The 23,447-nt window shown below is 36.6% G+C and overlaps 1 protein-coding gene across 1 annotated transcript in view; it reads left to right on the top strand.

The window, feature by feature from the left end:
• The first annotated feature begins 817 nt into the window (after positions 1 to 817).
• PALS1 (protein associated with LIN7 1, MAGUK p55 family member) overlaps positions 818 to 23,447 on the top strand; it is a 53,577-nt gene continuing 30,947 nt past the window's right edge. The window contains exons 1-2 of the mRNA XM_044659959.1: positions 818 to 892; positions 20,589 to 20,666. Coding sequence (XP_044515894.1) covers positions 818 to 892; positions 20,589 to 20,666 — 153 coding nt within the window. The remainder of the gene's footprint in view (positions 893 to 20,588; positions 20,667 to 23,447) is intronic.

Genomic DNA, 23,447 nt, shown 5'->3' with positions numbered 1-23,447 from the left:
CACAGTTCTTTCTCTGCATGTGGATAGCTTTCTTTCTCCTAAGTCCCTCAGAATTGTCCTGGATCATTGCATTGCTGCTAGTAAAGTCCATTACATTCAATTGTGCCACAGTGTTTCCATCTCTGTGTTTAAGGTTCTCCTGGTTCTGTTCCTTTCACTCTGCATCAGTTCCTGGAGATTGTTCCAGTTCACATGGAATTCCTCCAGTTCATTATTCCTTTCAGTACAGTAGTATTCCATCACCAACAGATATCCACAATTTGTTCAGCCATTCCCCAATTGAAGGGCATCCCCTCATTTTCCAATTTTTTTGCTACCACAAAGAGCGCAGCTATAAATATTTTCGTACAAATCTGTTTATCTATGATCTCTTTGGGGTACAAACCCAGCAATGGTATGGCTGGATCAAAGGGCAGGCATTCTTTTATAGCCCTTTGAGCATAGTTCCAAATTGCCAGCCAGAATGGTTGGATCAATTCACAACTCCACCAGCAATGCATTAATGTCCCAATTTTGCCACATCCCCTCCAACATTTATTACTTTCCTTTGCTGTCATTTTAGCCAGTCTGCTAGGTGTGAGGTGGTACCTCAGAGAAAGCTGTCTTTTCCAGTTTCGATTGATGTCAATTATAAAACATTTATTCTATCTGCCAGGCACTGTGCTAGGGATACAAACAAAAATGAAGCAGTTCCTGCTGTCAGAATTTTCCATCCTAGTCAGTTGCATACACATATGACTGTATGTAAAATACACAAAGAGGAGATACTAGATAACTTTCAAGGGAAAGGCATTAGCCCCCTGAGGGTTGGGGAACCATGACCAAAAAAGGCCTCATGAAGAAGGTAGCATTTCAGTTTTTCGATGGAAACCAGGGATTTCAGGAGATGGAGGTGAGGGAGGAGTGAATTACAGGTATGAGGGACAACCAGTACAAAGATTTGGAGATGAGATGTGGGAAATGGAACGCTGTGTGTGAAATACTGATAGTATGAGGGTCAATTTGATTGGACCAGAGTGTGCATGAAGAGTAATATGAAAGAAATAAGGGTGGGAAAAGGCCATATTTGAGGATATTTGAGGATAATGCCAGAGAGAGTATTATTATGTTTACTTCTCTAGTTAAGACCATAAATAATGTATTGAATAGAGGAACTTCTTGGTCTTTGACAGTTTTATTGGGGTTAAATTGGACTGGGAAGAAATATGAGAAGCTGAGAGACCAATTTGTAGGCTATTATAGGCAAGAGTGGATTAAGGCCTGAATAAAGGTGGTGTTCCATTCAAAGTTTTGCTATTTAACCAATTTAAGAAAGGTTAAAGTAGACAAGCTTGCTGCTATTCTAGGACTATATTCCCCTACTTGCCTTTGCACACACGGGTAGTCCATGTGTACAGTTGATTCCACTCTGGAACTAACGTCTATGTAAGTCTTTACATAGAAGGTAAGTCTTGATGTAGATTTTTTTTAGCAAGTGAAGGGCTCTTGAGGATTTTAAATATTATCAGGGATTCTTTAGAGGATAAGATGATGAGAGATTGCATTCCAGATATGGGGGTGGGGGAGGGGACAGTCTACAGAAACACAGATATATGAGTCATGAATCAGTTTTATAAACTAACAAGGCCAGTTTGACCAGTGTCCACACAGCTAGGCAAATTCATATTTCTAAAGTACCACTCTAACCATTTCATCTCCTTGCTCAAGTAAAGAAAATTTACCAGCTTTCTTCTTGCCTCTAGGTTAAAAGACAAATTGGTGCTTAAAACTGGGCACAGCCTGACTGTAACCTATTTTTCCAGTATAATATCATATATCACCTCTTTCTCCATTCTATAGTCCAGCCAAACTAGCCAGCTTTGTTCTTCCCTCAAAGAAAATGACATTTCATTTCCTGTCTAGGTGTTTTTGTACAGGCTGTACAAAATACAGCCTCATGGCTGAAATACACTCACCTCTGACTCACAATCTTTTAACTTCCCTCATAGCTATCCTCCTCTCCTCAGTTGCTAGTGCCCTTTCCCTCCACATGTTTTGTATTTAATTTCACTTGTCCTTGTCTACCCTATCCCTAGAATGTAATCTCAAGGGACAGAGACACATTTCCTTCTCTCTTTGTATCACTTGAATCTAAAAGGTGATTGGTGTTTAATATTTGTTGAATTGAAATAGATGGAATCCATTACCAGTTATTTTCTCTTAAAATTGTTGATTATTAAATCATGATTGGGGTGGATGGTGGATACTAGGATCTTCTGACAGTGCCGTTTCTTATGACACATTGTTTCATAGCATTCATTTACCACAAATTAGCCATTCCCCTTTAGTGGACACTTAGGTTTTTATTATGAAAATCGTTGTTAGATTTTTGTACAGATTTTTTTGGTTTCTTTTTTTCTGTCAGTAGCATCTTCAGTTGAGAGTGCTAGTAGGATCATTGGATCAAATGGTTTAAAATTTTATAGCTTTTCTCTTAGGTAAGTTTTGCTTTCCAAAAAGATTGAACCAATTCATATCTGCTTTGGCAGTGTATAGTATAGTATAGCTATTTTTTTTTCAAAGCAGTACCAGCACTGAAATTTATTGTGATTTACTATTAGTATCTCATAGTTTTATGTTTAATTTCTAATGATTATGGTATCTGAACACTTTTATTTCTTTTGAGAATTGCCTGCTAATCTTTTTAATATAAAATAAAAATATTTATTAAAAATTTTATTATAACTGTCACTTGTACAATACTTTTAGATCTGCAAGTCAATTAGGCATTATTATCTCCATTTTTTAAACCCTTATCTTCTGTCATAGTATCAGCTGTGTAGAAGAACTACACAGTGTGGACAATTGTGATTAAGCAACTTGCCCACGTCACATAGCTAGAAAGTCAAGTTTGAACCCAAATCCTCCTGACTCCAGGACTTGTGTGCTGTCTACTGTGCTGTCTACTGTGCTACTTGGCCGCCCCTTATTATCTCCATTTAACAGATGAGGAATTTCAGACTCTGAGAGCTTCATGATTTGGCCATAGTCATCTAGTTTCTAAATGTTGGAAGTAGGATTTGAACTCAATATTTCCTAATTCTGAGTCTCTGCTAATATCTTTTAACTATTTATCTATTGGAGGATAACATAATAAAATCTGTACCAATTTCTTATAGATTTGAATGTTACTTATTTTTAATTTAAATTAAAACTTAATTTAAACGAATTAATATTTAATTTGAATGTCTTTTTTATACCTATTATTTCCCAATGTTCTTTCCACCATCATATCCTGTTAATAATCAATACATTTAAACAAAACTGACTGTTAGCAAATATTTATGAAATACTGAATCATGTGTTCTGTTGGTTGCTGTGACACGTGTTACATGTTGTGACACCAAAACAAGATTGTTCTGTCCTCAGGGAACTTACAGGGAAGTAACAACATGGTCACAGATAAATGAATACATGTAAAATAAATACAAAATAATTATGTGATGATGGGAGGAGGCAAAAATGGTACTGTAAGATTTGGGGGTGGGGAGTTGAGACAAACAGCTGAGCAATCAGGAAGGGCCTCTTGAAGAAGGCACTTGAATTATGCCTCGAAGGAGAAGATCCCAAGAAGATCCCATTCCAGGCATATAGGCAGGAGATGGAACTTTATGTATGGAGAACAAGAAGTAGGCCAGTTAGCATGGACCATGTATGAGAAGAAATAATTTGAAGGTTCCCCCAACTTGCCAAGTTGTAAATGGGTTTATATTTTATTTTAGATTCACTGAGGAGTCACAGGAGATTCTTGAACAAGAAATTGACATGATCAGGTTTATCCATTAGGAATGTTTCTTTGGCATCTTTGTGGAAGATGGATTGGAGCAAGGAAGAGACTAGAGCAACATTGGCGAAGTATTAGCACACATGCCCAACTGGCACTCAGAGCTGCTCTGTTCTCCCTCTTCCCAGTGCTTGAGGACATTTTTTGCATGTCCTGCCCTTCTTCCCTCTGCTGTCTGAGGTAATATGGGGAGCTCACAGGCAGCTTGAAGTTGCACTTTGGGCACCTGAACTTGAAAAGCCTTATCAACATTAGACTAGAGGAAGGAAAATCATTGGTTAGGTGAGAAGTGGTAAGGGCCTGGACTAAGCTAATTGTGGTGTGAATAGAGAGAGGGACAGGTAAGAGAGATGGCAATTTAGTGGATTTGAGGGAGTCTGAAAAGTAGAGGATAACTCTTTGTTTGTGAACTTGTATCCTTCACAAAAATTAGGAAAGCAGGAGACGGTTTTGGGGAGGAAATGAGTTGTTTTGTACATAGATGAAAGCCTGGAGTTTTGGAGAGAGACAAGAGCTAGATGTGCAGATTTAAATGTATTGAAATAATAGTCAAATCTATGGAAACTATTGAGATAACTGAGTATACAGAAGAGTATAGAGTGAAAAGAGCTCCCGAGATAACTGAGACATATAAAGTTAGAATCTTAGAGTGAGAAGGGGAGAAGACCAGCACAGAATTCTGGGCCTTTGCACAGGAACCAAGAACTGAATGATGAACAGATGATGAACCTGAAAATGAGTCAACAGTTCTTTACTCTGTGCCCAGCACTTCTAAGTGCTGGAATATAAAGAAAAAGCAAAAATAACTCCTGCCCTCAAAGGACAACATGTACATAAATTATAAATCTTAGTCATAAAAGTTACATAGTTTCCTCATAGAGGAAGGTATTACTTAGGAAGATCTCCTGCAGAAGATGGCTTTTGATCTGAGGCTTAAAAAAAGCCATGGATTCTAAGAGGTAGAAGATAGGAGAGAGTATTGGAGACACTGTGGACAGCTAGTCCATGGAGATGGAAGACAGAGTGAGGAACAGCAAGTAGGCCATTATGATTGGATAGTAGAATTCATGGATGAGAATAGTGTCAGAGAAACTTGGAAAGATTTGGGACAAAGTCATGATAAGCTTTAAATTTCAGAAGAGTTTGGATTTGAACCTAGAGGTAATGGGGAGCCATTGGAATATGAATAACATAGTCATACTTCTGCTTAATAAGTGCTTGTTAATTGATTGTAAAAGAAGTATGATAGTACTTGGTGAATTGGTGTTATGTAATATATAGAGAGTGTTAGATTTGAGTCCTGTAGACCAGGATTCAGATCTGGTCTCATATACTTAGTCTCTTTTGAGTCTCAGTTTATAACCAGTAAAAATGATGTATGTTAATTATAGCCTACCTCACAGAGTTATTGTGAGAGTCAAATGAGACAATGTACTTAAATTATTTTGCAACCATAAGTCAGTTATTAATATAATTTTTCTTTTGTGAGCCCCATGGGATTAAAGTTTTGCATACAAATTGTTGCTTAACTGGGTGGGGGGGTGGGAGGTCTTTCTCATTCCAGGTTTTCTATGCATTGAGCCACCTAGCTGCCCTGATTCCTCTAACTGCTGAGAAAACTTTCTGGGGGGGGAAGTTGACCTTGAAACAGAAAAATTACATTTAAAAAAAAAGGTAATATTTACCCAAAGGGTATATTCATCCTTTGCCTTAGTATACGACAGTGACCTATTCAGTGTCTGCAAAAAAGAACAGCCCTGATTTTTGCCTATGTTCTAGAAATAGTACTGCCTCTCAGAGCTCCTGCCTGCTCCCTCTTGATTGATCCCTCTCATCTTTGAACTATGGTGTAGAAATGAGTAGAGGAAATGGAGTTGCCAAAGTGTTTGGGACCTTCTGTCTAGTATTAGCACGAAGATCTCCTCTAATCTCTTTCTGATTGGTTTCCGGGTTCCCTTACTGTTTCAAGCTTGAGAGCACCTGAAGCTGCTACTGTTAGTCCTACAACTAGTATTTCCTTCATGTGAGTGGTGGGCCAGCCTCCACTTCAGTGTCTCAGATCTCTTTTTTTGACTTACATTATCTTGAGTTGGAAGAATGTCCCACTCTGACCTTTTGTTGTCTCTGCCCCACCAGAATTTGACTTGAGGTGTTATTTTGAAGTTGTTTGCAGGGAAATGTTGGGAGAGTTCAGCTGAGTGCTTTCTCTACTCTGCCATCTTGGCTTTGCCCCTGGAATTCCTCCAAATTATTTCTTGATTAAACTTATTAATGGTCTTGGACATTTGGGAACATAGCTGTTTTATACTTTTTTACAGCAGCAAACTAGGTTAGGATGTTTCCTTGTTCTGCCTGATGAGTTGCAGAAGAGGTGGAATTTGATATAGTGTGTTTGCAGTATGCCCACCTTTTTTGTTTGTAATAGTTATAAAAACTTTTATTTTACATAGGATCCTGCTCTCAGGTGTACAGTGAGTACTTCTTTAGGAGGCTCTGTGTTAGGGAAAGGAATCACATGAAAATGACCAAGTTAGACAAGATACAGGAGAGAAGTACCAACCCTAACATAGGTGGGTGTGGGAAGTAACATTCTGGAAGGCCTGAGATATGAGAAGCCTTGCTAGTTAAAATCATGGGGAAAAACAACACTAAGACTGAGGTAAACTTAATAAAACTTGGAAGAAAAGCAGGGAATAAAAGAGTAAGTTTTAAGATTCAACTCAGAGCCAAGAAGGTTAGTATAATATGTATATACATGTATGTGTGGGTGTTTGTATACATATACAATGTATATAAACCAATGCATTCCAGAGACTGGAGATCAGAAAGTACCTTGACAGGCTAGAACTCAGGGCCAGAATTAAGAAAATTAATTTTAATATGAGTAAATGAAAAGTAAAAAACTAAATTAAAAATTTTAACAAGATATGAGGGAGGTATGGCTAGTTATGGGTTTGTCTGGAAAAGATCTAGAGGTTTTAGTGGATTGCATATTTAGTCAACAGTGTAATATGTTGGCCATGAAAAGTAATGCAAGATTAGGCACCATTTGAGTAGCTTAGGATGCCGGACTTAAGAAGTGAATGTCTTCTTATATTCTATCCTGGTCGCCTTTTAGGAAGAAGGTAAACTTTTCAGTATGCTGAAAAGTATCAAGATCATGCCACTTTAACTGAGGAAACTGAGTGTTTAGCCTAGAAGTCAGAGAAGATTTGAAGGATAATAAAAGTTTTAGGTATTTGATGTCTTCCTTGTGTCAGAAGAGGGATTAGACTTGTTCTGCCTGGCCTCAGAAGGTCAATTCCAAGCAAAAAGTTAAAGTTTTAATGAGGCAAATTTAGGCTTGATTTAAGGAAAATTTCCAAATGACTCAGATTATTCAAAGAGAAATGGACTGCCTTGGGAGGTGGTGAGTTCCATATCACTGGAGGTCTTCAAGACAAAACTGAACTTTATCAGCTTATCAGCTACTATAAATGTCTAGAATATAATTTCATTGTGGATTTTATTACCATACAGTATCCTTTTAATTATTCCTTTTTTACTCCTTCAAAGCCACTTCTTTCCTGAAGTGACCTCCATCCCCCTTCCACAAGTCCCTATAAGCAAAAATTTCATCACCTGTTTTTGCTAATATTCATGTAGTTGTGAAGAACTTGAAATGTTAAAGGACTTTATGTTTAATATTGGAGGTAAGAGAGAACTGTAGGAGGTTGAATGGGAGGAAAGATGCAGGAATGTATTAAAGCCATTGGAGAAATAGGATCAAATTTAGGGCCTGTTATCTGGATTCCCTACGTGACCAATCCAGACTGAGGCAGTCTTTGTGTTTGGTCCTGGTCACCTGAGCCCCAAAAGGCTCTGGTACCAGCAGGTAGGTTAATCCAAAATCAACTTGATCCCTCCAAGAGGCTATTAGGAGTCATTTAGAGAAACAGAGTCTGTAACAGATATTTTATCTGGATCCCATTACAAAATCATCGGCAAGTAAAACTGTGTGTATGATTTTCTGCACTGCATGTCAGGACAGACAGAATGGGCCATCTAAGATAAAAATCTGAGGCTTCTCTTTTTTTACAATTCTTATTGGAGAGCTTTGAAGTGGCAGACCAGCTTCTACTGAGTGGATGACTTCTTTCCTTGATAATTGAGAAGCCTAAATCCTAACAAATGCTGCTTAGATAAAATCGCATATTCAGTCTTTAGTCTGAATGCAGATTTCAATTGATGAGCATCTTCCTGGGATATTTCCTCTCCCGGAATTATCCCCTGCTGAATTGGGGTTTGGAATTTGACCATTTGTCTTTACATCTGTATTCTTTAGACTTCAAAGGATTATGCGTGATTTATTGCCCCTTACCAACTGTGACTCTTTTTGCTTGAAATCAGTATATAATAAACTTCCATGCCCGCAGAATTCAGAACAGCACGGGCTAACCACTAGTCTGGTTGTTCTCATTTTTCTTTTTCCTGTCTTATCAATCCGACGCCGTAAACGCTCAGAACCCTCATTTTTGCATGTAGAGGCTGGCCCTCTATACAGGAAGGTGACATCAGGACTATGCTTTAGGAAAAGTTTTTTGACTGCTGTGAAGAGGATGAATTAGAATAGGGAGAAAAATTGTGAGGCAGGATGTCCACATAGAAAACTAAGGTTATTGTTCAGGCAAGTGGTGATGACTAAGCTTAGTAGCTGTGTAACTAGAGAGAAAGGAATGTATGTGAGAGCTATTGAAGACAGAGAAATGATAGGATTTGTCCACTGAATGGACATGGGTGAAGTAAAAGCAAAGAAGGATGATAGAGAGTAATAGTGGAAATTCAGGAGAGATTTGGATAAAAAATAATTTATGTTTTAGACATATGATTTTGAGATGTATATGGGACATTCATTTTGAAATGTACATCAGGGACTTGGTAATGTTTTATTGGAATTCAGAAGAAAAATTTGGATTGAATAAATTTGAGATGATATTTGAACCCATGGAAATTGATGAGTTCACAGGGTGAGAGTATTTAGAGGGCCAAGAACCTAAAAACAATGTTTAATAATTGTGTCTAAAGAATGATATGAAATTAAGCTATGCTAAACTTTGTGTCCTTTCAGTAGAATTGATTCAAAACCATTCATGCTCCAAAAATTTGTGATTAAGTCAAACTAGACTCTTATTTAAAATACTTTTTTTAAACCTTTACCTTCCATCTTGGAATCAACGCTGTGTTTTGGTTCTAAGGCAGAAGAGTTAAGTGACTTGCTCAGTGTCACCCAGCTAGGAATTGTCTGAGGTCAGATTTGAACTCAGGACCTCTTATCTCTGGGCCTGGCTCACAATATGCTGAGCCACCTCGCTGCCTTAAGTGAAAAACAATCTTTTTCACTTAAAATGTTTTCATTTGATTTAGTTGTTTTGGGATATTTTTAACCTTTCATATTCTTATCTTTCTCTTTGCTTTTCAGTAATTATAAATGCTTTTCAGTAAATATAGATGCTTTCAGATGCCTTGGACTTTTTGCTTTTTTTATCTTCTATATATATATAGGTAGAGAAACTTATCCATTCCTATGATTTGTCATCCTTTAATATTTTTCATGTATATCTTCCCACCCACCCCACCCACCCCTTATTGATTTTTAGTTTATTTCTTTATTGGACATTGTTTAGATGTTTTGTCACCACTTTTCCTTAAATATAAGAATACTACCATTCCCAATCATGACAATTACAAGTAAATTCTGCTATTTTATTGTTCTTTTTTCTGCTCCTTACTTTGTTATGTCCTAAGTTTGGTAACATCTCCATCTTTTATTCACTTAGTCACAAAGTCCAGTTATTCTTTCTTCTTAAGTCTCCTGACGTCTTCGAAACTTCACTTTGATTATGTTGACAGTGCTAGTTGAGGCCTTTAGTCAAACCTACACTAATGCAACAACTTATTTGACACTAGTCTTCCTATTTGCTTTTTGTATAGTAGGTGTGATTACTTTTCTCTATTCTAAAAAACCCCATTAATGACAGTGATTACATTTTTCAAACCTAAGATTGGTTTCTTTTCTTTTTTTTGAAATGTTTTCTTTTGTTCCAATTAAACTTGAAAACAATTTTTAATATTTGTTTAAGAGTTTGAGTTCCATTTTGCCCCAGAGGCGGGCTTAAGATGGCGGCAGAGTAAAAACTAACTGCTGGACCTCTCCTAACCCACGCATATAGGACTCCTCATGAAGACATAAAAACAAATTGAGAGGAAAGAAGGGACCCCACAACAGGGCACAGCATTGAAGGTACATGGAATCGGGGCATTTCCATGCTAAAAAGGGGTGAAACAGCTCTCACGAAAACACGAACAGAGCAACCCCCACCCCCATACCCCACACCACCTACAGCTCCAAAGCCAGCGCACCAGTCAGAGCAAGTTTGGGGCACCCATTAAGTCATTGGCAGCTCACCAGGGCTTGATCCTGAGAGCAGCAAGACTTAAGAACACCCCCCCCCCCCAAGAGGCTAAAGAACTCACAGACTCTGAACACAGACCCTGAGCCCAGGCTCAGGTGAAGGGACTGACACAGGTGCAGGCTAAGGCGCGAACTAAGGTACGGACTAAGGCGAGGACAAAGGGGCTGATTCTCAGTGCAGGAGTGGACCTTGAGTGGGGACCTAGTGCAGAGAGGTGCTTGACTGTGGAAGCAGCTCCATGAGACTGTTAAAGGAGCTTCAGGCAGAAGAATGAGCAAGGAGACCACCAGGAGGCTTGTCCCAGAACAACTAGACCTGAGATCTCAGGAGTCTATAAAGAGTGCAGACAGATCCTGGGCTCGAGCATAAAGCTGAGAGGGCACTCAGCTTACAATGGCAAGCCAGAATCATCAGGAAAACCAGAAGAGAAAGATGAAGAAGAAAAAACCTTTTAACACTTGACAACTTTTACACAGAAAAAATCCAGACAACAGAGGAAACAATAGAGGAGAACAAACAATCCAAACCTTCCCAAAACAATGAAAATGGGTCACAAGGTCTTGAAGAGTTCAGATCTGAGATAATGAGAAAGATGGAAGAGATCTGGCAAGAAAATAACAGTTTAAAAGGCAGAATTTCACAATTGGAAAGTGAGGCAAGTAAATCAAAGACCAGAAATGACCAGATTGAAAAGGAAAACCAAAAGATTGTAGCAAAAAACCAGACTCTAAGGGCTAGAATTGGGCAATTAGAAAAAGAGGCCCCCAAATCAAAAGAATTAATAAGCAAATTGGAGACCAAAATCAAACAGCTGGAAAACAGGTCAGACCAAACTGAAAAGGAAAATCAAAAACTTATAGCAGGAAACCAGTCTCTAAAGACAAGAATTAGGCAAATAGAAGCCAATGATCTATCAAGACAGCAAGAGCAAATAAAACAAAGTCAAAAGACTGATAAAATAGAAGGAAACATGAAATATCTCAATGAAAAACTGATAGATCAAGGAAACCGGTCTAGAAGAGACAATCTGAAAATCATTGGTCTTTCTGAAAAAGCAGAAATTAATAGAAATTTGGACTCCATACTAAAAGAAATTATTCAGCAAAATTGCCCTGAAGTTCTACAAGAGGGCAATATAGACATTGAAAAGATCCGTAGATCACCCTCTACACTAGACCCCGAAAAGACAACCCCCAGGAATATATATATATATCGAGAGCCAAATTCAAGAGCTTCCAAGTAAAAGAAAAAGTTTTACAAGAAGCCAGAAAGAGACAATTCAGATATCAAGGAGCACCAATCAGGATCACACAGGATCTGGCAGCCTCCACACTAAAAGACTGCAAGGCTTGGAATATGATATTCAGAAAGGCAAGAGAACTGGGTTTACAACCAAGGATCATGTACCCATCAAAACTGACTATATTCTTCCAGGGGAAAGTTTGGGCATTAAACAAGATAGAAAATTTCCAAGCATTTGCACAGAAAAGACCAGGACTAAATGGAAAGTTTGATATCCAGCCACAGAAATCAAGAGAAACATGAAAAGGTAAATAAGGAACAGAAGGGAAAGTAAGAAAACGCATATATTTTTAAATTTGCCTCTATAAGGGCTTCAATAAGATCTAATTATTGGAACTCATGTGGAGAAATGTTATGTATAATTCTCTGTAGTGAACTCTGTTCACCATTATAGCATTCACTATTATAATAATTAGAAGAATTATTCATAGGGAGAGGTTGGAATACTAAATGGTCTAAGATGATATGGGCGGAAGGGAAAGAGGGGAGTGAATAGTGGAGGACACCAAAAGAATCTTGAAGGAATAAGAAAAATAGGATATTCTATTACACACAAAGAGGGCATGGGAAGGATAAGGGAAGGGATGAATACTATTATAAGGAGGAGAGGAAGAGAGCATTAAGAGGTAATATTTAAACCTTACTCTCAGTGTAATTAACCCTGAGAGGGAAGAATAGTTATATCCATTGGGATATAAAACTCTATCTAACCCTATTGAGAAAGTCAGAAGGGATAAACCAAGGGGAGCAGGGGAGTGGGGAGGTCAAAAAAGGGAGGGGAGAAGAAGGGGGAGGGAATTCATCAGGCCTTAAAAATAAAAAAAGGTGAATAATAAGGGAGGGGGTAAAAAGGGAAGTAAATCAAGGAAGGGGACAAGGGTTACTGGCCTAAAGCAAACCACTGGTTTAAAAGGAAATAGTGTAAGAAGAAGGGATAGAATTAGGGGAGGACACCAAAATGTGGGCGAATACACAACTGATAATTATAACTGAATGTGAATGGGTTGAACTCACCCATTAAACAGAAGCAAATAGCAGAGTGGATTAGAAACCAAAATCCTACCATATGTTGTCTACAAGAAACAAATATGAGGCGGGTGGACATACACAAGTTTAAAATAAAGGGCTTCAGAAAAATAATTTTGGGCTTCAAATGAGAAAAAGAAGGCAGGAGTGGCAATCATGATTTCTGATAAAACCAAAGTAAAAATAGATATGATTAAAAAAGACAGGGAAGGTAATTACATCCTGATAAAAGGCAGTATAGACAATGAGGAAATAACGTTGCTCAATATGTATGCACCAAATGGCATAGCATCCAAATTTGTAAAGGAGAAACTGGTAGAGGTAAAGAAGGAAATAGATAGTAAAACCATAATAGTGGGAGATCTAAATATTCCTCTTTCAGATCTAGATAAATCAAACCAAAAAATAAATAAGAAAGAGGTAAGAGAGGTGAATGAAGCCCTAGAAAAATTAGATCTAATTGATATGTGGAGAAAAATAAATAGGGACAAAAAGGAATACACCTTCTTCTCAGCTGCACATGGCACATTCACAAAGATTGACCATGTTATAGGGCATAGAATCATTGCAAACAAATGAAAAAGAGCAGAAATAATAAATGTAACCTTCTCAGGTCATAATGCAATAAAAATAATAATTAGTAAGGGTACCTGGACAGGCAAATCAAAAACTAATTGGAAATTAAATAATATGATTCTCCAAAACCAATTACTCAAAGAAGAAATCATAGAAACAATCAACAATTTCATTGAAGAGAATGACAATGATGAGACATCCTACCAAACTCTGTGGGATGCAGCCAAGGCAGTAATCAGGGGGAAATTTATATCCTTGAGTGCATTAACAAATTAGGGAGGGCAGAGATTAATGAATTGGGCATGCAATTTAAAAAATTAGAAAGCGAGCAAATTAAAAATCCCCAGATCAAAACTAAATTAGAAATACTAAAAATCAAGGGAGAAATTAATAAAATCAAAAGTAAAAGAACTATTGAATTGATAAATAAGACTAGAAGCTGGTATTTTGAAAAAACAGATAAAATAGACAAAGTACTGGTCAATCTAATAAAAAAAAGGAAAGAAGAAAACCAAATTGACAGTATCAAAGATGAAAAGGGAGACCTCACCTCTAATGAAGAGGAAATTAAGGCAATCATTAAAAACTTATTTTGCCCAATTATATGGCAATAAATATAGCAAGCTAGGTGACATGGATGAATATTTACAAAAATATAAACTGCCTAGATTAACAGCAGAAGAAATAGAATACCTGAATAATCCCATATCAGAAAAAGAAATTGAACAAGCCATCAAAGAACTCCCTAGGAAAAAATCGCCAGGGCCTGATGGATTCACAAGTGAATTCTATCAGACATTCAAATAGTTTATTCTTTTTTTTATTTTTATTTTTATACGTTTATTAATATTCATTTTTAACCTGATTACAAGCTTCATACCTCTACTTTCCCCTTTACCCCCGCTCTCCCCTCACCCATGGCTGACGCACATTTCCACTGGTTGTAACATGTGTCCTTGTTCAGGGCCCATTTCCATATTGTTGTTATTTGCATTGGTGTGGTTGTTTCTAGTCCACATCCCCAATCATGTCCACCCCAACCCATGCGTTCAAGCAGCTGTTTTTCTTATATGTTTCCTCTCCTGCAGTCCTCCCTCTGAATGTGGGCAGCATTCTTTACCATAAATCCCTCAGAGCTGTCTTGTGTCATTGCATTGTTGCTGGTACAGAAGTCCATTACATTCGATTTTACCACAGTATATCAGTCCCTGTGTATAATGTTCTCCTGGATCTGCTCCTTTCGCTCTGCATCAGTTCCTGGAGGTCTTTCCAGTTCACCTGGAACTCCTCCAGTTTATTATTCCTTTTAGCACAATAGTATTCCATCACCAGCATATACCACAATTTGTTCAGCCATTCCCCAATTGAAGGACATACCCTCCTTTTCCAGTTTTTTGCCACTTTAAAAAGTGCAGCTATAAATATTTTCGTACAAATCTGTTTATCTATGATCTCTTTGGGGTACAAACCCAGCAATGGTATGGCTGGATCAAAGGGCAGGCATTCTTTTATAGCCCTTTGAGCATAGTTCCAAATTGCCAGCCAGAATGGTTGGATCAGTTCACAACTCCACCAGCAATGCATTAATGTCCCAATTTTGCCACATCCCCTCCAGCATTCATTACTCTCCCCTTCTTTCATTTTAGCCAATCTGCTAGGTGTGAGGTGATACCTCAGAGTTGTTTTGATTTGCATTTCTCTAATTATTAGAGATTTAGAACACTTTCTCATGTGCTTATTGATAGTTTTGATTTCTTTACCTGAGAATTTCCTATTCATGTCTCTTGCCCATTTTTCAATTGGGGAATGGCTTGATTTTTTATACAATTGATTTAACTCCTTGTATATTTGAGTAATTAGAACCCTGTCAGAGTTTTTTGTTATAAAGATTTTTTCCCAATTTGTTGTTTCCCTTCTGATTTTGACTACATTGTTTTTATTTGTACAAAAGCTTTTTAGCTTGATATAATCAAAACCATTTAATTTACATTTTGTGATTTTCTCTAACTCTTGCTTGGTTTTAAAATCTTTCCTTTCCCAGAGATCTGATAGGTATACTATTTTTGTGTTCACTTATTTATAGTTTCCCTCTTTATATTCAGGTCATTCACCCTAAATAGTTTATTTTTATTCAATCCCTTATGATTTCTTTTTCTTTTTTTCCTTTTTATGCTTTTAAATCTTGTATTTGAAAGTCAGGTTTTTCTCTTCAGCTCTGGTCTTTTCATCAGGAATGTTTGAAAGTCCTCTTTTTCACTAAATGATCATTTCTCCTTCTGAAATCTACTCATGTTTGCTGAATAATTGATTCTTGGTTGTAATTCAGTTTCTTTGGCCCTCTGGAATATCATAGTCTAAACCCTCCTGATCCTTTAATGATCCTTTAATGTAGAAGCTGCTATATCTTTTTGACCTGACTGTGGCTCCATATTTGAATTGTTCTGGCTGCTTGTAGTATTTCCTGTGAGAGCTGGCATTTAGCTATGACATTTCTGAGGGTTTTCATTTTGGGATCAGTGGATTATTTTACCTTCCAGGTTTAGGCCTTCAAAGCAGTTTTTCTTGATAATTTCTTGAAATGTGATGTGTAGGCTATTTCTTTGATCATGATTTTTCAAATAGTTCACTAATCTTTAAGTGATCTTACCTGGATCTTTTTTATAGGTTAGTTGTTTTTACTATGAGATAGTTTATATTTTCTTCTATTTTTTCCATTCTTTTGGCTTTATGTGATTATTTCTTGATGTTTTGTGATTTCTTTTCCATTTGGCCAATTCTGCTTTTTAAGTAGTTGTATTCTGTAGATTTTTGTTCCTCTTTTGCTGTGTGCCCTATTCTGTCTTAAGATGTAATTTTAACATTGTTTAAAGGAGGAATCTGAGAGAACTTAGGCAAGCCCCTGCTTTTACTGTGCCATCTTGACTCTGATGATCGATTTCTTTTTTAACTAGACATTTTGTTGATGTGCAAACAAGCTATTAGGTGGAAATAATCTAATAATTTACTGATTTTTATGACATTTGATATTTTCTACTAGTTTGTCAATTACCTAAACCTTTTTTATAATCACAAGGAGTCCCTCACTAAAAGTTGATAAAAGGAGTACAACTTGTAAAAAAATGAGGTAGAAAGAAGAGATTAGAGAAAGTAAAAGTCTAGTAGTAGTTCTTTGTTAACTTAAACTTTGAGATTACCATCCAGTTCTATTTCTCTTTCTTTCAAATTTATTGGAAGAAAAATTATCCTATGACATTATAAATCTTTGAAGGTTTTACTTTTATGAAACTTAAAATGAAATTTAAAAAATGTAGCCAAAAAAAGAATAGGCTAATTTATGCAGTTAAAACCAAGAATTTTATTACTAAGATACTTCTTTATAAGCTAGACTATTTTTGGTTATATAATCATTTTTCCATTACATTTTAAAAATTAATGGGCCTTTGCATATGGTAATATAGCATTATCTTAGTTATATCCTTTAAACAGATTTTTATTGCCATCTTTAGTTTTTATATCACCCCCCCTTATCCCCACCCACCCTGCCCTGTTTTAAAATTTTTGGTTGTGTAGCTACTTTTGAGTACTGGGCCAGTTGAGTGTTGTTAATAATTCTAATCACTTTTTGTGTATTTTAAAATTCTTGCTTCATTGTTCATACTAATATTGTTTTTTTACTTTAGTGTCTTGGATTCTTAATCATGAAGTTTCAAAAGGTCTTTGCAGTTTTTTATTAATTGTTACAGTCTTAAATAGAAGATGTTTTATAAAATGTTAAACTTAAGCAGAGCAGCTTAATTGGACCATAGAATTTCAAGTCAAGATAATTTTTTTAATTAAAAAAGTTTGCAATTAAAATAATTTTAGACCATTTTTTCCAAAATATTAGTCACTATTATTAGTTGAAAAATAAGTATTTGTTCTACTGTACTCAAGTAGAATTTTGTATCCAATTTAGAGGCACAGGAAGTGACCATAAGAAGTGAGGTTATAATTTCAAACAAAAATTTTTAATACAAATTCCAAGAATTAGAAGACAGGTACTTATAATTGAATCTTTAGCCCTGGATTCCCAATTCTCACTGTCTGATGTGAGGTGCTTGCTTTAATCAATTCTTGGCAGCAGTCTAGGGCTAAGTGTCCTATTGCTTTCTAATTGAGACTTTTAAACACCAGGAGAAATAAGTACATGAAGTAGATGTGATCATTTTCTCTTTTTGTTCTGTCTTTCTCATTGCACTCCTGTGTAGGATCATTCAGATAAGGAATAAGAACTTGACATGTGAGGCATGAGCCAACTACATTGAATGTGATTGAGCCAGTAGTCTTTAGGATCAGTTATTACTTCTAAACAGTATTTGACTTGATTTTAGTATTGTTCTTGTTTATATTATTGTAGTCACTGTGTGGTACAACTAGGTAGTTAAGTACAGTAGAAAGAATGTCAGGCCTGGAGTCAGTAAGACTCATCCTCCTGAGATCAAATCTTACCTCATAAACTTACTGTTTAATCCTGGCATATTCCCTTAACCCTGTTTGTCTCAATTTCTCATCTAGAAAATGAGTTGCAGAAGGAAATGGCAAACCACTTCCAATATCTTTACTAAGAAAACCCCATATGAGGTGAGGTGAATACAAACAAGTATCTCTCTGAATGTCAGTTTTCCTGGTTCTCATATGCATTAGTCTTCACTTATCTGAATTCTGTATTGTTGTTTCTTCTTCCTATAACACTATTTGTTCAACCATTTACAAATTCATAGACTAAAGTTTTTTTGGTACCAAAAAAATGCTGCTATGGACATTTCTATAGATTGGTGAGATAGAAAGATGTGAGCAATTTGGTAACTTATCTAGTGTAATTCTAAATTGTTGTCCAGAAGTAGTTGGATTAGGTGTTTTAAACATTCTAAAGGTATACAAATAATTTGGCAAAATAATAATTTAACATACTTGAATTAAAGATTCAAAGAAGACATATATATTATATAAAATATATTACTACATCCAAAACCCCCTGGGATTTTATGCTATGTACCACCCACACACATGGAGTCTGACCTCCACAGAGGGGGGCAGGTAGGTGGTTTCTAATAATATTTTGCAAGTTGCTTTCCAGAATGATTGTATCAGTACTTTCCACAGCCCCTTCAATGTTGATTTCTTCATTACTTCATCTTTGCTATTTTGTGAGATGTGAGATGAAACCTTTTTTGGCATGTAATTTTCTTTTTAATAAATTCTTTTTTTTTAAATTTTTTAAACCCTAATATCTTTTATATATATATATCCTTCTGTATTAATTTTTTTTATTTTTGTTATAGGGCTAGGCAATGGGGGTTAAGTGACTTGCCCAGGGTCACACAGCTGGGAAGTGTCTGAGGCCGATGTAATTTTCTTTTTAGTAGGAATTTGGAGCATTCTTTTATATTCTTGTACCTCATCTGAGAACTTTTTTAATGTGTTGACCACTTTGTTACTTCTAGTATGGCTTTTAGTCATACATATTTCTTCTGGTTATCTATGTATTTTGGATAGCAAACATTTTTCAACAATATTTAATATAAATATTTTTCCCAGTTTACTAATTCCCTTCTTGTCCCAGTTAAGTTAATTTTGTTTGTGCAAGAATTTTTCAATTTAATGTAATCAGTATGATTGATTTTATTTTTTGTAATTCCCTTTGTTTTGTATTTAAGAATTCCTCCTGTCTGAAACTCTGAATGATATATGATGAACGGATGATGAAAAAATGCTATTAAATAAGTCATGAGTATGCAAATATAAAACCAAAACAGTCCCTACTCTTAAGGAGCTCCCATTCTAGTGGAGGAAATAATAAATACAGGATATATCATCTGTAAATCAAATTGAAAGCTCCTAGTGAACTTTAGGATANATTAATTAATTAAGACAAATATGAAGATGGGATTAATTCTCCCCTGCCCATTTTTTAGATGGAATCACCAGAAGCGTGTGTATGCCCCACTTATACTTAAGTGAGGGAGGTCTGTGACCCACGTGTGCAAAAGTAGGTCAGAAAAAATCAGAAACCACTGACTGACCCCTGGGCAATCCTAAGCAAAACTATAGACTATAATCTATCCATGTAAAAGTAGAGGAAGGCACAGGAAATGATGCAAAAGAAGCGTCTTTAAAAAGGAGTTACAAGGGGGCAGCTGGGTAGCTCAGTGGATTGAGAGCCAGGCCTAGAGATAGGAGGTCCTAGGTTCAAATCTGGCCTCAGACATTTCCTAGCTGTGTGACCCTGGGCAAATCACTTGACCCCCATTGCCTACCCTTACCACTCTTCTGCCTTGGAGCCAATACAAAGTATTGACTCCAAGATGGAAGGTAAGGGTTCTTAAAAAAAAAAAAAAGAGAGAGAGAGAGAGAGAGAGAGAGAGAGAGAGAGAGAGAGAGAGAGAGAGAGAGTGAGTGAGAGTTACAGCTTCCTGTGGGGAGTTGTTTGTTCTTCGGAGTTCTGAGTTTGAGTTGAAGGCTAATGAAGAATTTGCTTCATGGAAATGAGACCCTGGACTTGGTGAGACTGTTCTTAAATCTCCTCCTTTGAACTACCATGTGGGTGAGTGGAACAGATTGCCTCATTTCCTGGATTTTCTGAAGGGTCTAGCTTCAGGAGAGGCCTCTCCTCTTGAAGAGAGCCTTCGTGGGCAGGGGAGAGTTATTCCCATCTTCACACAAGTGATCATTGAGGAGGCATGGATTGTGAGACCAGATGAAATCTCACAGGCATAGTTACTGCAAATAATCTGAGATGCCCTTTTGGGGACCTGTGAAGATGATCCAATTAGAGAGATTTAGTATTTATTTCACTAATTAACATGTAGTTCATGAAGCTTGTGATTTAAATTAATATCTGTAACATTTCACTAAGTGTTTCCAGTCAGAATTAAACAAGAAATCCAACAAGAGTTAAATACTTAACATGTGACATTTATTTTGTTAAACATTAGATATATAAGGAAGGAGACAACATGTAAATAAAATATGAATGCTGAGTTAGTATGGTTTTGTGATCTAATGAGAGTATTTTATAAAGGGGCTCATCCCTACCCCATTATTTTATAGATGAAGAAAATGAGAACTAATCCATATCAAATCATGTTAGTAATCAGTTTTACACTAGAAGCATTTCGTTCTGGGATATAAGTCTCATGATATGTTATATTTTATAAAAATGATGCTCTTAAACTAGCATAGATTTGCCACAGTGATTAAGTTGAAGCCTTGATATGAGCCTTGTTTTTGCTTTCTTTCTCTTGTCTTTCTCAATAGTGGTAGGGCATTTTTATGGTTACTCCTTTCTATTACTATCCTGTTTTAAGTATTGGTTTATAGATATATACTACAATCTAAAACGATTGAATGATTTTCTTTTTCTTTTGCAGGTTCAAGCAGTTTTGAAACCAAGCCATCAGAAGGAAGGACAGGAATTAAATGCTTTGCTAAATGCTCCTCACATTCAGGTAAGAACTAGATAAATTGACATTTTATTGAGAAATCAAAATATGACTTATTACTGTTTAGCTTTTAAATCACCCAATTACTTTTTTTCTAGTGTGTGTACTTTTATTTGAAATTCTCTTAAACCAGTGTACATATAAAGCTCACATCACTGGAAGCAATCTCATTAAATTCTAGGTAGATTGTAAAAATTATACATACATACATACATATATACATACATACATACATATATACATATACACATTGTGAGGAAAGGCAGGCAGTGGACAGGTAGAGAAAGGAGGGTGGCAATATGGTTCTAACAATGAAAATTTAGAAAGGATTACATAATTTGCACTTGGAATAATATTTTATGATCTTTCCCACCTTTGCCACTCATTTTAAAATTAGTTCCTTGTTGTAGAGCAAGGCAGTCCACAGAGAGACAGTTAACTTTCTCAACATAGTATTTGCAATAACTAATAAAAAAAATCAAACATATAGTCAGAGTCCTGAGGACACACCATAGAACTTTGTAGATATTTGTCTCCAACTGACTTAGACTGCTCCTTACCTTCACCAGTCCAGTTTTTAAAACCTGAATCAAGCACCAAAAAGAAAACAGAGCCATGTCCAACTCATCTTGAGTGGCAATTACCACATCATACACTTTGACAGAAACAAGTAAATAAATTAACAAAAAATCCATATAGAAGTATTTGCTGTGGTTATGGAGGACCCATACTACTGATCTACATCTACTGGAAGATAAAGTCTCCAGTCAAGAGAGAGTACTTGAGCTTTAGTGGGGCACTTAACCTTGATTTTCTTTGTGTCAATAACAAGGACTGTAATCTGTTTCTGTACCTTGGCATCCATGCCTGTTATGTGGTGGTACCCTAAAGTGTGTGTGTGTGTGTGTGTGTGTGTGTGTGTGTGTGTGTGTGTGTGTGTGTGTGTGTTAGGATAGGACTTCAGGGAAGGGAAGGGGAAGTGCCATGTGTCACAGTGATGATGAGATGACATGTATGTTAGAAAAATTTTCATTTGTACAGAGCTTCTGACCAGGGAGCTAGGAAGCCAGTCCATTTTGGGTCAGAGATGATTCCACAATAATGTTGGCAGAGCCCACCTCCAGCTTGGGAGTGGGGGTGGGATGGGGCGGGTGGGCTGGAAGGTGCCTAATGGGCTGCCATGACTATCTTCTTATCCTTGGTGACCAGGTTCTGAAGCTTCTTCTGATGGGGATTGTAATTTTCCATATGGATGTGAATCTCCATTTACTGATATAGGTGGGCTTGTTGTGTCATTACAGATTGTTGCAGATAATAATCTCATAGGGACAGGTAGGTGGCTCAGTGGATTGAGAGCCAGACCTGGAGACAACAAGTCCTTGGTTCAAATGTAGCCTCCTGACACTTCCTCACCATGTGATCCTGAGCAAGTCACTTAACCCCAATTGCCTAGCTCTTACTGCTCTTATGCCTTGGAATTGATACTTAATATTGAATCTGAGACAGAAGGTAAAAGATGGGGGGGGGGTGAGGGAGAGGAGATAATAACATCATATTTTATGGTTGGATTGAAGGTAAAATATTTGTACACAAGATTCCATGCCTAAAGAATTATATTGCAAGAGAGTTTCTAGGCATCCAAACCTCTCATTTCCATTGGTGATAACTTGATCTTTAGGTAACTTAAAGCTTTTCCCCAGAGGACAGCTAGATACAACTAGATGCAATTCATTCTCTAGGGGAGCATAACACAGCTTCTTGTTGATGTCACACAAAATTTCCTTCTCAGCTTTGGTACCAAATATGTAGCTTCTGCTATTCAGGATATTCATGAGGTAAGTTTGTTAGGTCTCATGGCCAGTCTGATCCAAATGGAGAGTGATGTGGAGAATAACATGATCTTCATAGTTGGGTTCAGTATGACCTTATATCATCACCGTATTTCATTATAATACTAATGGCAATGTTAGAAACATTAAAGAGACAGCACAGCCTAGTGAGGGGGTGGGGAGGAGCAAACGTACATGGTTAGATTTTTGACAGTTTCAAACATGATTTAGACCATCACTTCTCAGTTGTGATGTATGTTCTTTTGGGACTGTACAGAGCTCATTGTAGAAAATAATGGTTCCAAATTTCCATATCATCATGATTGGTTATGGTACCGCAGTCACTGATAGGTATTTCATGTTTAGAGTACCTGTGTTTTTTTGTTTGTTTGTATGTTGTTTTGTTGTGTGTGTGTGTGTGTGTGTGTGTGTGTGTGTGTGTGTGTGTGTGTGTGTGTGTTTTGCCTTATCCCTCTGTTATCTTTCTGGCTTTTACTCTCATTCTGACCTCTGGGATACCCAACAATGGAAAATGAAAGATTGCACATTTGAAATAATATGAGCAATATAATTATCCGTGGGAAACTTTAAAGTGATAAAGTTTAAGCCCTTAAGAAAGAAAAGAGGCCATATCTCACCTGGAACCAGAGTGGGAAAGGAAACTCTGAAATGGAAGAATTCACAGCTCATAATAGATTTTCATAACTGAACTTTTTCCCTTTAAAAAAGGAAATGAAGATTCCTGAAGTATTTTTCTTAAGGTTATATTTTCACTTTTTTACAAATTCTTAGTTATTCATGGGGTTAGAGTTAAACCTTTTTAGTTGAACTTAAAAAAAACAGTGAATACTTGAGACTTTAATATGTTCAGTAGTTTGTGTAAAAGAATCACTTCATGACATGTAGATATATGATTGCATATTTTTAAGCCTTACCTTCTGTCTTAGAATTGATATTA

This window comes from Gracilinanus agilis, chromosome 2, assembly GCF_016433145.1.
Source record: "Gracilinanus agilis isolate LMUSP501 chromosome 2, AgileGrace, whole genome shotgun sequence".
NCBI lineage: Eukaryota > Metazoa > Chordata > Mammalia > Didelphimorphia > Didelphidae > Gracilinanus > Gracilinanus agilis.
The sequence above is the reverse complement of the archived record's forward strand: the minus strand, read 5'-3'. Positions and strand labels throughout refer to the sequence as shown.